Raw genomic sequence first — 17,736 nt, forward strand, 5'->3', positions numbered from 1 at the left:
TATTACACAGTCACATGTTAGGGTAAAAAGTTATGTCTGGATGTAACGAGCGATATGCGGAGAAACTGTTAAGTCTATTAACATGTCTTCTATGTTGGATTTTACAAATTCCCTATAATGCTACGTATCTGATGTATGTACTGTTGATATGTATCATGTCTCACCAAAAATAAGACAGGGCCTTATTTTATTTTTTGGACCAAAAGATGAGCAAGGGCTTATTTTTAGGGGGATGTCTTATTTTTTTTTCCATGAACAACAATCCACATTTATTCTTGAACAAAAATATATCAACATTTATTTAGATATGGTCATATTACATTCAGGAACATCAGCGTAACTCTGTAAACCCTGTGTGTAACACGTGTGTGTGTGTGTGTGTAGCTGTCTATCATCTATCTATCTAAATACACACTTGCCTTTAGACTCCTGCAATTAAGAGACCTTTGGTCACATGACGTGATATCACAAAGGTCCTTAAGCAATCCTATCATCAGGATATAAATGCTGGGGCCCCTAGGAGAATGGGGGCCCTGTGAAATTGCCCAGTTTTCTCTCTCTTTCCCCTAATTCCAGTCCTGCATAGCAGCCAGCCTCCTGTTGAGTTCTTTTAGACTCCTGCAGTTAAGAGACCTTTGGTCACATGACTGTGAAGTCATCAAAGGTCCTTAAACAATCTTAACCTCGGAATACAACTGGTGGGGTTCCTAAGAGAGTGGGGTTCATGAGATATTGTGCAGTTTTTGACTCCCCTTAACATCGGCCCTGACTGTAACTAGGGTTTATTTTTGGAGTAGGACTTATATTTCAAGCATTCTCAAAAAACCCTATAAAATCATGCTAGGGCTTATTTTCGGGGAAACAGGGTACTGCGTTGCTTGTTATTGTTAAGGACGGGATCCAAGCGGTCCCTCTTTGGATCTGACTGCTGTTTCAAATTATATCGTCATGTGTGCACATGAGAAAGAATAAATAATGGACAACAAGTCAGTTATAACTATCTCCATGATGGGTACTGACCAAGTGGTCTTTATTGTTTGAAACTTTTATATCTCTTGAGAAATAAAGAGTGTATACAAAAGTTTAGTCCAATCAAGTATCGTAGGCTGGACTTCAAGACGTATAGAAATTAGCATAATCTCTTCTTAATTGGTCGATCCAGGCTTAGGAATGTCTTCTTTGTTCATCATCTCGGGTGGAGACAGGATGCGGCAGCCATCTTCAAAATTACATGTGCTGGTATATACTCTGTTAAGGAAAATCCCTAAATATGCAATATACATAGATACGTGTAGTAAAAAGAACAAAGGCATTCATAAATATGTGTGTTAATTTACATCTACTAAACTATATACCTGAGTCTATGAAATGGCTGAATTAAGTATTTTTGGTTACTCAATTCTTATCCTCAACAGTCCCCCCTAAAGACTTATTTCTGCCATTTCTGAATTCTAAGGGTACTGTGTTCCCTTAGGAAGAGAGGTAGAAAGATCTGTTGGAAAAACCTGCCTAACTGAACGTTGAGGCATGGGCGGAAAGGGAAAGTGGTTTTCTTCACCGGTTTGAGACCAAGGACTGCTAGGCAAGTCCTCACCCTTTCTAGTTGGACTTTCCCATGTCTTAAGGTTCTCTAAGTCCTCTCTTCTAACTGTTCTGGCAATAATGGTCTGAGACTGTACAGGTTTTCTGAAAAGGATAAGTATGAGCAGAACACTCAGTGCAGCTCTGGTTGATCAACCCTTTTGTAATGCGAGGCGTGGATCCATAGATGTTTCTACGGTTGGATCGGCTCATCTAGTGTAGACTCATGGCTCTTTCTCGCTTGTCCTTTAGGATCAATCAGTCTCCTGACTGGAGACCATATACTACTAACTCTGATTTAAGATCTGGAATTGGAAAATACACCTGGCCTGATTATCACACTATTTAGTCAATCATATAAAAATTGTACATGTTTGTGCTAAACCAAAAAACATCTTACATAAAAACCTGTTTATTACGAAAAGAAAACAAAACATACATTTTGTACACAATTTCCCAGTTTCCACTTTTCTATACAATATACACTTTTTATAAACCCATTTTTATTTTACATACCACCATCATGTGCTTCTCAGCAATAACGTCGTTTTCTGCACTGTAATGCCTCTGACCAAACCTGGAGAGAAATCTATACAATGTGCTCATGATATACATCTATAATCAGTTTGCAGTCTCTAAAAATGGGTAGAGCAGGTGCAGGATGCTTTTGCGGACTCTTTACAGTTTTTTCTCACTTCGTTTTAAGAACATGTTTTACAAGACTGGGTGAGTCTGCCCACCTGACTACTGAACCCTGGTGTCACCAAAGCACACACTGACAATTGTCTTACACAGATTTTAGTCCATAGGTTACCTGGACCATCATTAAGAAGACCTCTCATGGCAGAGAAAGCTTACCACCCTTTATCCACAGACCTTAATCAGTCAGCTGGCTCCCTGCATGTCACACTCCATTCCTTGTTGATTTGCTTGTTCCTGTAGGGATTTAAGAACACAAGGAGTGACAGAAGTCACTAATGTGACAGGTGTCACCGAGGTATGGTCCATATTGGTGAAAGACTCTCAACTCTAGGCCTGTTCACTGCTTCTTGGTCAGCTGCACCTGTGCGAGGATCTCCATACGATTCCATCAGCTCAGATCTAGACTTTCTCTTCAGCATACCTAGTTCATTTGACAACAGGAAAGATCTACAACCTACATACACATCTAAAGACTCTTACCCACTCCTGTTCTACTCATTTAGAGAGGGCATTTAATACGTCACTGCCTCCTGTACCGATAGGAGGGGAGGGAGTGGTAAAAATTTAGACTACCTCATGTTGTGCAAACCGCAGCATATCCAGTGTAGAATCGACCAAAATCTTGTTCCATCTATGAAAACAAAAACTAAACAAATATACATTAGATCATTCTTATTACTTTAACTCTGACCATAATACAGTTAGTGGTCATCTATACTTCACATGACTGAAAATACTAAATAAACAAATAAACATATAAGACAAGAGTTTCCTATTTCAGTTAACAGATATGCCTCATAGTAATCTAGTAAACATAACTGTTACAAAAGAAAGGCCAGCTTCAAAGCCTATCTAATATGCCTGCTGCACCCTCTACTGTCAGAAAATATAATATCTAACTTCTTCCCCCCTTTTTTTAGTTTTTTGTTTACCAATGTGGCAAAATTCAGAGTTTTTATGTTGGTATTCCAACAATATACATGGCTGGGGAATTTTAAAACCTTACGATAAACAACACTGTTCGTATATACTGTATCCACAAAGAAAAAAAACCTTTGCCAGTAAAAATAATTAAGACATGAATAGATGACAGCTGTGACTGGGTGGCTAACCTGCAAAAATATAAATTGTTTAGAAAGAATCGTACAACCAGAAAAGGGAATAGAATCTGAATATAGAGTCACAAAATAAAAACATATTGTTCAAATAAATCACCATATAAAAACAAAACAACACAGAAACTAATTCGCATATCTCATGAAATCCAATTTTCCCTACAAAATTAATTGACTCATTTAGGTATGAGCAGGAAACTAAAAAAATGTGAAATCCTGAACTCTAAGGGTTAAACAGAATTTCCGTCACTATTGGGGAAAGACACATTCCATTCTTATCTCTTAGTAGAAGCCAGAGAGAAAGAAAAAAAACCTCATCTTTTGTTATAACAAAGATGTAGCCGTGAAAACATCTCACGCTCTACAACACACATCTCCACATCTCCCTTGGATGCATTACATATTTTTCTCTTTCTTTCTACAAATGGATTTGATACCTTCTGACATCAGTAGGGGTAAGTCGTTTAAGATATATTTTTTTTAGATTAACTAACACATTACAAAAAATATGTATTTACCTACCTCTATTCTATTTTATGATATAATGTTGCAGGACTTCTAAAATACCAATTGATTGTATGTGGACAGATTCCTCTTTCTATTTATTATTCTTTAAAAGTTTCACTTATTTATCTCTGACTTACATTTATTGGTTTGCTGAGTAAACAAATATACTATTTTACACTTACCGTGTTTTTCCAAAAATAAGACACTGTCTTTTATATTTTTTTTGCCCCCCCCCCAAAAAAAGCACTAGGGCTTATTTTTGGAGGAGGTCTTATTCTTGGAGAAACACGGTTGGGGGTAACTTTACCCCCCCGCCCCCAAAAAAAGTAGACCCACCCCACTTCCCAGCAGACTCATACTCACCAGACCAGGACGTCTGCGTGGCTCCCAGGTCCTCCCTGTGATCTCCGGTCGGTGCTGCATGCCGTCCTACCCTGCTGCTAGCTGACACACACAGCAGATCGCAGGCACACACAGCAGATCACACACAAAGCAGATCGCAGGCACACACAGCAGATCACACACACAGCAGATCGCAGGCACACACAGCAGATCACACACACAGCAGATCAGACACACAAACACACACACACACAGCAGATCGCAGATATATACAGCAGATCACACACAGCAGATCGCAGGCACACACAGCCGATCACAGATACACACTGCCATCACAGACACACACAGCCGATCGCAGGCACACACAGCCGATCACAGATAGACACATCCGATCGCAGGCACACACAGCCATCACAGATACACACAGCCGATCGCAGGCACACACAGCCGATCACAGATACACACATCCGATCGCAGGCACACACAACCGATCACAGATACACACATCCGATCACAGATACACACAGCCGATCACAGATACACACATCCAATCACAGGCACACACAGCCGATCGCAGATACACACAGCCGATCGTAGAAAAACAGCCGATTGCAGACACACAGCAGATCACACACACACATCACATACAGCACTTACGGCAGCAGGGAATGAGAGCAAGTCACGTGTCCGGCCGCAGGTCCTGTTCGTCTCGCTGCACCGCACTGCCTCTCAGGATTCTCCTGGCGAGAAGAGATCGGTGTCGCTGGATGAGGTGAGTGTGTATGCGATCCGATGTGTGTGCGATCCGATGTTTGTGTGTGTGTGTGTGATTTGATGTTTGCGTGTGATCCGATGTTTGTGTGTGCGATCTGATTATGTGTGCGATCTGACTGTGTGAGATCTGGTGTGTGTGGGAGATCTGATTTTGTGTGTGTGTGTGAGATCTGATGTGTGGGGGTGTGTGATCACTGCAGGTCCTGCCGCTCAGTGTCGGGTGAGTGTAATTGCCGGGTGCCGCTGTCTATAATGAAGTGTCCTGCAGTATCTGTAACTTTTTTAGCTCCACGGACACTTCATTATTGATCCACGACTAGGGCTTATTTTCGGGGGAGGGCTTATATTTAAGCCTTTCTCCGAAAATGCTGAAAATCCCTGCTAGGGCTTATTTTTGGGGGAGGTCTTATTTTTGGAAAAACACGGTATTCAAATGTGTTAGTCATATATACCAGAGAACACCCCTCACCTCCCCCCCCCCTAAAAAAAGAAACAAAAAGTCGAAAGGGGAATGGGTGGAGAGCTGTGGACAAAGAGCCATTGAGAGGGGCGTGGTTTATGAGGTGTACTGCCATCAGTGGGTGTAGCAAGAGGGCTGCCACAGGAAGTTCCAGGCACCTGACTTCCGGGTGTACGTCCATGTAAGGCCCCATGGGTATAATGGGAGTGGCTGGAACTACGGATGGAGCCAGGGGTGTTACTTTTAATGGCTGTAAACCAGTTCGCATTCTAGTATACAAAGGAGAGGTTTGTTTAGTACCAGATATAATGACTTCTAAAGGAGAACAATGAGGCACAGCTAAAGAAAGGCATTTAGTGATACTACAAACAGCAACAGGCAGTGAATGGGGTCTTTGTTCTTCATTATACCCTCACTGGAGATTAATATGGACTTCCATACATGGGTTGCAGCCTGCCATCTGGTGGTAGTCCAACTACTTTACACAATTCTTTTTACAATGCTTTGTATACTGTTTCCCGCTTTTTTTGTTTTTTAATAACTAGGGCGATAGCGTTCTCAGCTCCTACTAAAAAAAACACATTTCTTTTTGAACAAAGTATGCATAGTGCTCTAATTGGACCGGCCGGTTCCAACTGGAATTCTTTCCCACCTCGTTTGCGTGTCCGACACAAACAGTGGCGCGCGTCTATTACTAAAACGCAGGGGAATACGCTAATTCCAACACTTTAAATTACCTAAACATCCAACTGGAATTCTTTTCCACCTCGTTTGCATGTCCTACACAAACAGTGGCGCGCGTTTATTAGTAAAACACAGGGAGATACGCTCATTCAAAACTATTACTGAAACCCTTTCCCTCCTCGCTCATTGAATATCCAATATTTAATATTTAATAAGCAGTGGTGTGTCATCTGCAACACAGGGGAATCGCTGGTTTCCATACCTCTATTCAAAAACAAACTCAATTGCAAAATACTGAAAACGCATAAGCCAACTAGTTTATGTTCTAAATTCCAAACAAAATAGCACTTGTAGACTAGCTGGGCTCCGTGCTCTCTCCCAGTCACTCACACTAGCCCCCTCCTTCTTGTTTCCTCAATGTAAAGACTACGGCAGTGGGTAAGTGATCCCTCCTTCCTCTTCCCTCTCAGTGAAAGAATGCAGCTGCGTCCGTGGGCTCCTGCTTCCCCCTCCCTCTGCCTCTTCGCTCCAAGCAGCGGTGGGTAATTTGCTAACCCCCCTTTTCTTTGCTCTCAGTAGAAAGACTGCAGGGACATCGCTGCGTAATTTCCAGACCCCCGCTCTGTCCCTGTGTAAACATCCGGTGGGTGTATGACCCCCCCTCTCTTCCTCTCAGTTAGAAAGACTGCAGACAATTAACTCTTTGAGAACGAAGTCAGAGCGAAGAATTTACAGGCTTTCTATGGAACAGAAAAAGCCCCCCCCCTTCCCGTTTACAACTCAGAAATACAGACAGACAGTCAGATCCTTTAAACCCCACATCCAACACCTATGGGTCTGGATTTGTTCTTTGTTCTAGACTACCAGCGAAAGATAGGCCCACGTTGGGGTCTGCAACATCAACATCCCTCTCAGTTCAGAGGTCAAACCTTTCGCCGAAGACCATCGATTCACAGGCAAATCGTCATATACATTGTACATGAAACCTACCCGTGATTTTTGAGAGTGATCAGGTCTCTGTCGGTGGTCCTTGCGTACTGGGAAATAGCCTCCTGCATCCAAGAGAGAAATTCGTCCAATCCGTCTTACGGTAGTCCCATCTTGGGTGCCACTGTTAAGGACGAGATCCAAGCGGTCCCTCTTTGGATCTGACTGCTGTTTCAAATTATATCGTCATGTGTGCACATGAGAAAGAATAAATATCGGACAACAAGTCAGTTATAACTATCTCCATGACGGGTACTGACCAAGTGGTCTTTATTGTTTGAAACTTCTATAGCTCTTGAGAAATGAAGGGTGTATACAAAAGTTTAGTCCAATCAAGTATCGTAGGCTGGACATTAAGACGTATAGAAATTAGCATAATCTCTTCTTAATTGGTCAGTCCAGGCTTAGGAATGTCTTCTTTGTTCATCATCCCTGGTGTGGCAGCCATCTTCAAAATTACATGTGCTGGTATATACTGTGTTAAGGAAAATCACTAAATATGCAATATACATATATACGTGTTAGTAAAAAGAACAAAGGCATTCATAAATATGTGTGTTAATTTACATCTACTAAACTATATACCTGAGTCTATGAAATGGCTGAATTAAGTATTTTTGGTTACTCAATTCTTATCCTCAACATTATAATGCTGGTAACTGTTATTAATCCAACAGCCATGCCCTATTAACAATTTGATTGTTAGTTTATCTTGCAATAACATGAATTGTCTATTCATTGCTGCCTGTTTAGAGAAGATTTCTTTACGTGACATGAAATTACAAATTCTGGAGAAATCATTCTAATGACGCTGCATTGTGCCGCTCTTCTTTTATTCCTCCTGGGTGTTACCATTCTTCTTGTCAAATGGGTGACACAGGACCATTGATTGGACAATATTGGTGTCCGGAGGAACATGACCCCATTTGTAACAGCCGGTTTCTAGGAAGGGAAGGACACAGGGTTCTAAGGAAAGGGTCACCAAAATTGTAATTTTATGGGAATACAAATATTTAGGAAAACAGATGTTTGAGGCGAGAGGTTCTTAAACAGACTTGTCAATAGGCAACAAGTTTTCTTTAAAGGGAATCTATCATCAGAAAATGACTGATTGTTTAAATCAGAATTTTTTGTTAAATCATTTTTTTTTTTTAATTGTGATTGAGATCTGACCATTGTGGTATGTACATGTGTTGTTTCCTGAAACAGCAGGAACTTAGAGAGTCTAAAAATGTCCCTGTGGCCAATGTGAAAATGACAAAATTTCAATATTTTATTATTAAAACAGATTGTGAAATGTGAAAAATAAAAACATTGCCCAAAAAAAATTAACACAAAAACCTTAATTAAACAACGTCATTTTCTGGTGATAACTTCCTGTTACATTCTGTGGCCAAAATTCATCAAGACCAGCATTGTTAATGCCAATCTTGATGAGTGGGCTTGCTGGAGTCGAAGACACCGGATTGGTTAATCTTGCACATATCTTAATAAATTGAGCAATTCTTAAAGGCGACGTGCTTCGTTACAAAGTTTACTCCGGTTAGAGAATGTAGTAACATTTCTGGCATAAGGAACATCACTGCTCATCACGTATTAGATAAGATGTGGCATTATTCCCCAATTCCGCCCCTGTCCTGCCCAAACTGCTGGCGTGGAAATAACAAAAGTCATAATATGCCCAACCTCAAGTTGCACCAAACGTTTGTGACTTACACAATGTTATGTAACAGATTTCTGGTGAAAGCACTTTCATGATTCGGGGCCTATGTGAGGAAACACATTCACACCACCATCATTGTGTAGATGGTCAAAAGCACGAGTTGAATTGGCCACATCCTTATAATAAAGTTCATCCTCTTTGACACAGACGATATGTACAGGCTGAAGCTCTCAGTAACTTACAGTAGCACACAATCCGGCATCTCTATGGAAGGTGCCAGCACGCACTGCCCTTCCTGATGTCATTTGGTCATATTTCATGAGCGAAAAGACTTAATCTGTTGTGTTGGTGCCTGTGAATCACAGTGGACATTGGAACGTGGTGACTCAGAGAGGAGGAAAAATCGGTTATCGCTTAGCAAATGTATTTTCCCTAATTTAAAGGGAACCTGTCACCAGATTTGGTGACTATAAGCTGCAGCCACCACCAGTGAACTCTTATATACAGCCTTCCAGAATACTATACATAAGAGCCCATGCCGCTGTGTAAAACCTAAAAAACACTTTTATAATACTCACCTAGGGGGCGCTCCGGTCCGATGGGTGTTGCTGCTCTCCGATCTGGCACCTGCTCGCTGCGGTGATCACCGTCCTCCTTCTACCCAGCCCAGTATGGATGATGTGTCCTACGTCATCAACACAGATCGGCATTGCAGTCCTGTGCTGTTGCACTTTGATTTGCCCTGCTGAGGGAAGGGCAAAGTACTGTAATGCAGAGGCGCGAGGAAAGGTGAAAGACCGCCCGCGCATGTGCACTACAATACTTTGATCTGCCGTGAGCAGGGGCAGATCAAAGTACGCCTGCGCAGGACCTCAATGCTGGCCAGTGTGGATGATGTAGGACACGTCATCCATAATGGGCTGGGAAGGAGGAGGATGGTGATCACAGCAGAGAGGAGGAGCCGGACCAGAGAGTAGTGACACCCATTGGACCAGAGAGCAGTAACACCGATTGGACCGGAGAGCAGCGACACCCATTGGACCGGAGAGCAACGACACCCATCAGACCGAAGAGCAGCGACACCCATCGGACCTGAGAGCGACACCCATCGGACCGGAGAGCAGCGACACCCATCGGACCGGAGATCAGCGACTCCCATCGGACAGGAGAGCAGCGACACCCATCAGACCGGAGAGAAGCAACACCCATCGGACCGGAGAGCAGCGACAGCCATCGGACCGGAGAGCAGCGACAGCCATCGGACCGGAGAGCAGCGACAGCCATCGGACCGGAGAGCAGCGACAGCCATCGGACCGGAGAGCAGCGACACCCAGCGGACAGGAGAGCAGCGACACCCATCGGACAGGCGAGCAGCAACACCCATCAGACCGGAGAGCAGCGACACCCATCAGACTGGAGAGCAGCGACACCCATCGGACCGGAGAGCAGCGACACCCATCGGAAGGGAGAGCAGTGACACCCATCAGACTGGAGAGCAGCGACACCCATCGGACCGGAGAGCAGCGACACCCAGCAGACTGGAGAGCAGCGACACCCATCGGACTGGAGAGCAGCGACACCCATCAGACTGGAGAGCAGCGACACCCATCGGATTGGACAGCTCCCTAAGTGAATATTATCAAGATATTTTTTTTACGTTCTACACAGCGGCCTGGGCTCTTATATACAGTATATTAGAATGTTATATATAAGAGCTCACTGGTGGTGGCCACAGCTTATAGGGGACAAATCTGGTGACAGGATCCCTTTAAATTTATGTAGCTATACTTATGGATTAGTAGCCATCACCTTGAACTAAGCCTACCTAAAAATATGTATTAATTTATGAGTCTTATGTATTTAGGTGTTTGGAAACATCCGTCTAGAAGAGGACAGCCACATCAACAGACACAACAACTTCAGAAGCTTCTTCAGTTCCCTTATGCTCCTTTTCAGGTTGGTTTGACCAAACATGGCCACCAGATAGTAGCTGTTACAATTCCTATTTTATCCAGTTGAAAAATAAAAATCAGCAGTAAAGTACTGGAAGTAGAGGTCGTTGAATTGGGGAAAATCAGAATGCACCACTCTTTAACCTCTTTAATTGTTTGAGTCCCTTTTCTTCCGATAGCCATACATTTTATATTTTTCCATCGCCTTAGCCATGTGAGGGCTTGTTTTTGATAGACGAGTTGTATTTTTTGGGACATCATCCATTTTACTGATTTTGCGTTTTGTTTTCTGGCGTTCTTGTTCAGTAAAAATAACCTGACAACCCGATTCTCCAGGTCAGTAAAATAATACTGATAATAAACTTGAAAATTATGAGAAAAAAAAACATCAACCCAGAAATCGGGCTGCTGTCACCACTATTTTTCTGTCAGTGGCGCTCTGTGAGGGCTTTTTTTTTCATACTTTTTTTATACCATTTGGGACACATACGACGCTTTGATCACTTTTCATTGCATTTCATGGGGTAAATGTGACAACTAAAACATGGCAAGTCTCGTAGTGTTATATTTTTATCTTTATGGTGTATTATTTTACAAGTGCAGCAAAAGAAATTTAGTTTTTTTTATTTCTCTATTTTTAAACTAGGAAAAGGGAGGTAAATCGAGTTTTAATTTTTTAAAATTATTTTTAAGTAGATTTTCTTTTACTTTATTTTTTTCGTCCCCTGGCCTTAGGGGACTTGAATCTGCAATCCTTTGATTACTTGTTCAATATACTGCACCTTAGTGGTAGTAAAGAAATGTGTAAAACAAGCTAGAATGTGTGTTAATCCTTAGGTTCCTCAAAGTTCACGCATTTTGAGTCTTGACAGTTTTACACACCCTCGGCATTCACTGAAGCAGTAATCTGGAATGGTTTCTAATGCACTGCTATGCCTCAGCAAGAGTTAATTTGTGGATTCACTGGCTTTCAGAAAGTGTTTGCGCTCATCAGGTGTGTTTTGTAGACTCAGTGTTGGGAAAAAACTCCATACAGTCTTGAGCCCTACTCCACAAGTGTTTTATGCTAGAATATGGCACTCAACTAAATAAAGAGACATGGCAGCCCATCATTACTTTTAGATGTGGAGGTAATCTAGTCAGGAAAATTGCTACAAGTTTGACGGTCGGTATCCTTAAGTGCAGTCTTGATAACCATCAATCGCTATTATGAAACTGGCCCTCATGAGGACCGCCTGAAGAAAGGAAAACCAAGAATGACCTCTGCTGCAGAGGATAAGTTCATCAAAGTTATCAACCTCAGAAATTACAAATTGACAGCACCTCAAATTAACAGTCATCTGTTCAGAGGAGACTTTTATGGGGGTGCGTGCGCCAAGACTCTCTGCCAAACACAGCATGCTGCGATCCATTCCGCATGCCGATATAGTATGCGAAATCAGTCGCAGATGGACGCTTGCTCCATAGTTTTGCACTAGAGTGAGAGCAATCATTGATGTTTTATCGGATTGCACTCATCTTTGCAAAACGCAAGTAGAACCAAACCCTAATTCAGAAGAAAAAAGCTTATTGTCCCACTGACATTTTCCAAATGCATCCAGAAGAATCATGACGTCAGCTCCGGATTATATTATAATGTGCTGTAAATAATGGTCAATAGAATGCAATTTATATACAAAAGTATGTATAATAATCAATAGTTCTGAATTTGGCAAAAAAGTGAGCACAATCACCTTGACTACATCCCCATACTGGAAATTATTTAGTATATGTGCTCTTTTATTCATTTTTCAATAAAAAGATAGAAAAGTGGAGGATTGTGAATGAGTAATAATAAATTCATCCTGATTTTATAATTCTGTAATTAACTTCATTAATTGTTATTTTGATGGTAGGAGTGCGACCGGAGAGGCCTGGCAGGAGATCATGTTGTCATGCCTCGGTGATAAGGGCTGTGAGCCCGACACTAGTGCGCTCTCGGGACACACTGAGAATGAACGTTGCGGCACGGACTTGGCTTATGTCTACTTTGTTTCCTTCATCTTCTTTTGCTCATTTCTGGTAAGTCTCCTCTGATATCGCTTTCAGTATTTATTATATAACTTTTTATTTCATTTTGATCCTTTTTTGAGGTTTGATGGAACTTCAGAATTATATTATGGAGGTTCCTAACCCACATTTCAGACCCAGAACACACCTAGCACTCTTTCAGAACCAGTTAGGTGGCCACATATGCATGTTGTCTTCTTACCTAAAGCCTATGGGAGCTATGAGGACAGTGGATTCAACAACCAACATAGTCTTAGAGCCATATGCATGTGCGGCTATGGCCTTTATCACTTTTATGAAAAGTCTATGCATCACCCAAATAAGTAGCTTCCTTCCACCCTCTGGATAATCTGTTCTCCCCAAAGGGTTTGGTTTTAACAAGCAAGTCATATGAACCAGCCTGGGAACATGGAAGGAATTCCCTTAGTGGCCAAGGTCAGGGGTGGACATACCTTTAGTGCAACCGCATAAGGGCAGAAGTGGTAAGGAGGCCCCGTCCATCTCCAAAGCAGGAGGAATTGTACATTATGATGAGCTACTGGACTGCAAAGGGCCCATATATTGTTCTTAGATAGGGGCCATCTTTTGTCTGTTTCTGCTCCTGGTCACATTCCTATATTTCAGCCCTGAATACAAGTACCGTATTTTTCGTTTTATAAGACAGTGGATGCTTGCTGCGGGCGCTGTGAAGCAGGAGCATCCAGAAACAGTTGGCGGTGCGGGCTTCATAGATATGGCACTCAGAGCTATTGGCTCAATGACAAATCGAGATCTCATTTGCACACACCACCTCCGGGCGCCATTTTCCTTAAGTCCGCTGCTGGGAGATCAATGAGTCGGAAGTGGTGCTTGTGCAGATGAGATCTTGAGCTGAGATCTCAATATGTGCATGCGCCGACTCCGGGTGCTATAATTTGAAGCCTGCATCGCCAACATTTTCAGGAAGTCCCCTGCCTAACCCCTCACAGCGAGAAGCATCAGCACCGCCTGCAGAACAGCACATCGCCCGCAGCATCGCCCCTGCCTCTTGTGACCCCTCTCCACCACCTCTCGGTAGTCTACATTCGGCTTATAAGATGCACCCCCCCATTTTCCTCCCAAATTTTTTGGAGGAAAAGTGCATCTTATACTGTAATCCGAAAAATACGATAGTTTTCTATTGTGTGCACAATATTACAAGAAGATGTGACTACCGGTAATGTTTTTTTTTGCAAATCAGATAACCTATAGTAATCCAAACCGATGCCACTAATCACTCAGGGAATGTGTCGAGAAGAGTTTGTTTTCCGCTTCACTAAACTCCATCTAATTATAAATGCATTGTATTATTGATGTTCCGGTAGAGAACGCGGCTCCTCCAGATACAGGCACGGCCGATAGCCATTGTTTCCTCCCAAACACTTTACGCGCGGCTCCTCCAGATACAGGCACGGCCGATAGCCATTGTTTACTCCCAAACACTTTACGCGCGGCTCCTCCAGATACAGGCACGGCCGATAGCCATTGTTTCCTCCCAAACACATTTTACGCTCAGTTGTATGTTTATCTGAAATGATATTCCGGTAATCCCGCAGTTCACAACCAATGACACATGAGCGGGTCTGATAATGGTAATTCCGTGTTGCTCGGTTCTGAGCTGCTGCTGATATAAAAGTGTTTGACAGCAAAATGCAAATTATGGGGCTATTTCGTGCCGCACTGAAAGTAAGTAAATCGGCTCTTAGGGAGGTTATTCACGCGCCTATTGCTCCTTACACATAATATGCACTTACATTTTGTCAGATGTAAACACTTCAGTTAACGCACTTGTGCTTCTTATGCTGAATACACTTACCATATATTGGAGATAAATCTGCTCTTGTATATTACGAAAGTGAGTACACCCCTCACATTTTTGTAAATTGGCTATTATGTGTTTTCATGGGATAGCACTGAAGTTCTGACACTTTGATACAATGTACAGTAGTCAGTGTACGGCTTTTGTCAACACACAGCCTTTAATGTCAAAACCGCTGGCAACAAAAATGAGTACACCCTTTAGTAAAAATAGCCAAATTGTGCCCAATTAGCCATTTCCCTCCCCAGAGTCATGTGACTCGGTGGTAGGGGTGAATCGGGGGTAAGGGTGTTACATTTGGTGTTATCTCTCACACACTCTCTCATACTGGTCACTGGAAGCTCAACATGGCTCCTCATGGCAAAGAATTCTCTAAGGATCTGAAAGAAAGAATAATTGCTCTTCATAAAGATGGCTGAGGCTATAAGAAGATTGCCAAGAGCCTGGAACTGAGATGCAGCAAGATGGCCAAGACCATACATCTGTTTAACAACACAGGTTCCACTCAGAACAGTCTTCAACATGGTTGATCAAAGACGTTGAATACATAACTTTTCAACAACTGTTGAAAATGGAAAAAAAGTTGAAGAATCAGGGGAGATCAGGAATTTTTACAAAGTTTTTAATTACATTTTTTAAAGCAAGTGACAGGTCCTCTTTAAAGGGATTTTTTTTTTCCCCAAAAAAATAGCACTACTCGGGTTTTAACCGATATTATACTTTCAGACAACCCCCTGAAAAAGAATTTGAAAGTTTCGCACTAGGGATCTCCCTTTTGTATTCTTTGCTATCCACTGGTTGCTAATCCGTCTATAGCAGCTGAGGTCACAAGACGGCTCTGAACTTGTTTTATTGTCTGTTAAAATGCATACAGATAAAATGGAGAGGAAAGCTTTCAATTCAGGACAGTCCACCCATAGAACAAAAGCAGGTGTGATGCATTCTGGGATGTGAGGGAAAGGAAGTTCATGTACCTATTGGGATGGCAGAATGCTGATGAAGAGAAACCACCCAGTGGTACAGTTTCGCGGTGAAAAATAATGCAGTCACAATTTTTCTGATCTCATAAATCCTTTTTAACTGGATTCGCACCAGATACAAGACCTATGAAAATTAACATCTCATAGATGTAAATAGAAGGTCGATAAAAATCATACATTTTATTCATTTGTAAGACAATTCTTAGATTCCGATACAATTTGGAATTACTGAAAAGAGAATAAAGTGTCAGAAGGGAAACATGAAGCTTTCTTAAGGGGGTTGTCCAATACTTCTACATTGATGGTGTGTCCTTAGGATAGGTCATCAATGTCTGATTGGCCGGGGTCCGACACCCCTCATCCCCACTGATCAGCTGTTCCCGTGATGGCGGCGGCACCAGACAGCAGGAAATGCTCAGCTCTGGAGCTGCTCCGTCTCCTGATAGTGGCCGCGGCTGGATACTGCACATCTGCCTCCCATTGAAATCAATAGTAGATGGATGTGCTGTACTCGGCCTCAGCCACTATCAGAAGACGGAGCAGCTCCGGAACTGAGCACTTCTGGCTGCCTGCCACCGCTAGCACCAAAATCAGCTGATTGGTGGGGGTGCGGGGTGTCAGACCCCAACCGATCAGACATTGATGACCCATCCTAAGGATAGACCATCAGTGTAAAAGTAGGGGACAACCCCTTTAAAGTCCTCAGGGGCAGAGCATGACACAAGGATTTAATTTCCTGTGTCTTTTACAATAAAGTAGAAAGAGTGAGAATTCCGTAGCTTAGACTAATTCGTGTTTAACCCTCTCATGTTTGATACTAATGAAGCCTCTGAGGTCTATGGCAGCAGTTTTGTTAGTTGTACAATCCGTGCTTCATACATTGAGGACAAACAGCAGCCGGGAAACGTCCGACTTAACTAATATGTGCAAAAAAAACCCAAAAAACTAAACACCGTCTAATATTTAATTATTTAATAAGGAATCGAGGAAGTTCACATTTGTGATATAATTAAAGCTGAAGCTTCATTAAATATGGATTTTGACAGACAATAAATATTACACATTCACTATTGTTGAAAGAAAGAAAGAAAGAAAGAAAGAAGTCCGGTAACATCTCACATCTCACATCTAATTCTGGGTTATAAATAATGGAAATATACAATGTCTAACCTATTTTATGAAAGAAATACAAAAAAGTGAAACTATAACAAAAAAATTTAAAATGTATATAAAAGTTAAAATAAAGCAAATAATTACCCTGGCAAAAAAAGAAAAAAACAATCCAAAAGTAAATACAGTACAGACCAAAAGTTTGGACACACCTTCTCATTCAAAGACTTTTCTTTATTTTCAGGACTCTGAAAATTGTAGATTCACATTGAAAGCATCAAAACTATGAATTAACACGTGTGGAATGAAATACCTAAGGCCTCCGTCACACATCCGTGCTTCCGGTCCGTGTTTGCCATTTTTTGCACGTACCGGAGACACGTGCTTACGTTGAATCATTTATTTTCATGGTAAAAGCCGCACGTCAGTATTTTTGCACGGAGCGTTTGTACGTTCCGTGCATACGTGTGTCCATTTTGAAAAAGCACTGACGTGTCGGTGTTGCTCCGAGATCACGTACTCACGGACCCATTACATCTTATGGGTCCAAGTTGACACGTACATGATACGGATGATGTCCGTGTGCTATCCGTGCGGTCCGTGTCCGTGTGGCTCAAATCAAGTTTGCTACAAATTTAAATACTTGCAGGTGGCCAAGGTACCCTACAAAATCCAACATAAAAATACTAAGGCCTCCGTGGATAATGGCATGGTTGTAGTGTATATCCAAACACATTGGATATCCAAGTAAAAAGACCAGCAGGTTAATTAATTGTGGATAATTAAAAGAATGTGCTAATCAAATCCACCTATGTGTCATTATTCCCAACAAATAATCATTAACTTCGTTTGATGAAGATGTGAATAACGGACAAGATATGGAAAGCATACAGAACACACACTGACATATTACACGCACAGAAAAACGTACACACATACACACGTAACACACACGTAATGCACATGGACACTACACGGAGAGGAAAAACGGAC

General features: G+C 42.0%; 1 protein-coding gene across 5 annotated transcripts in view; it reads left to right on the forward strand.

Moving 5' to 3' along the window:
- The window catches only part of CACNA1E (calcium voltage-gated channel subunit alpha1 E), a 964,825-nt gene that overhangs the window by 891,375 nt on the left and 55,714 nt on the right, over nt 1-17,736 (forward strand). For all 5 annotated transcript variants that reach the window (XM_075320594.1, XM_075320596.1, XM_075320595.1 and 2 more), the window contains 2 exons: nt 10,680-10,771; nt 12,663-12,828. In XM_075320594.1, the coding sequence (XP_075176709.1) occupies nt 10,680-10,771; nt 12,663-12,828 (258 nt within the window). The remainder of the gene's footprint in view (nt 1-10,679; nt 10,772-12,662; nt 12,829-17,736) is intronic.

This window comes from Anomaloglossus baeobatrachus, chromosome 8 (genome assembly GCF_048569485.1).
Source record: "Anomaloglossus baeobatrachus isolate aAnoBae1 chromosome 8, aAnoBae1.hap1, whole genome shotgun sequence".
In the NCBI taxonomy this organism is placed as follows: domain Eukaryota; kingdom Metazoa; phylum Chordata; class Amphibia; order Anura; family Aromobatidae; genus Anomaloglossus; species Anomaloglossus baeobatrachus.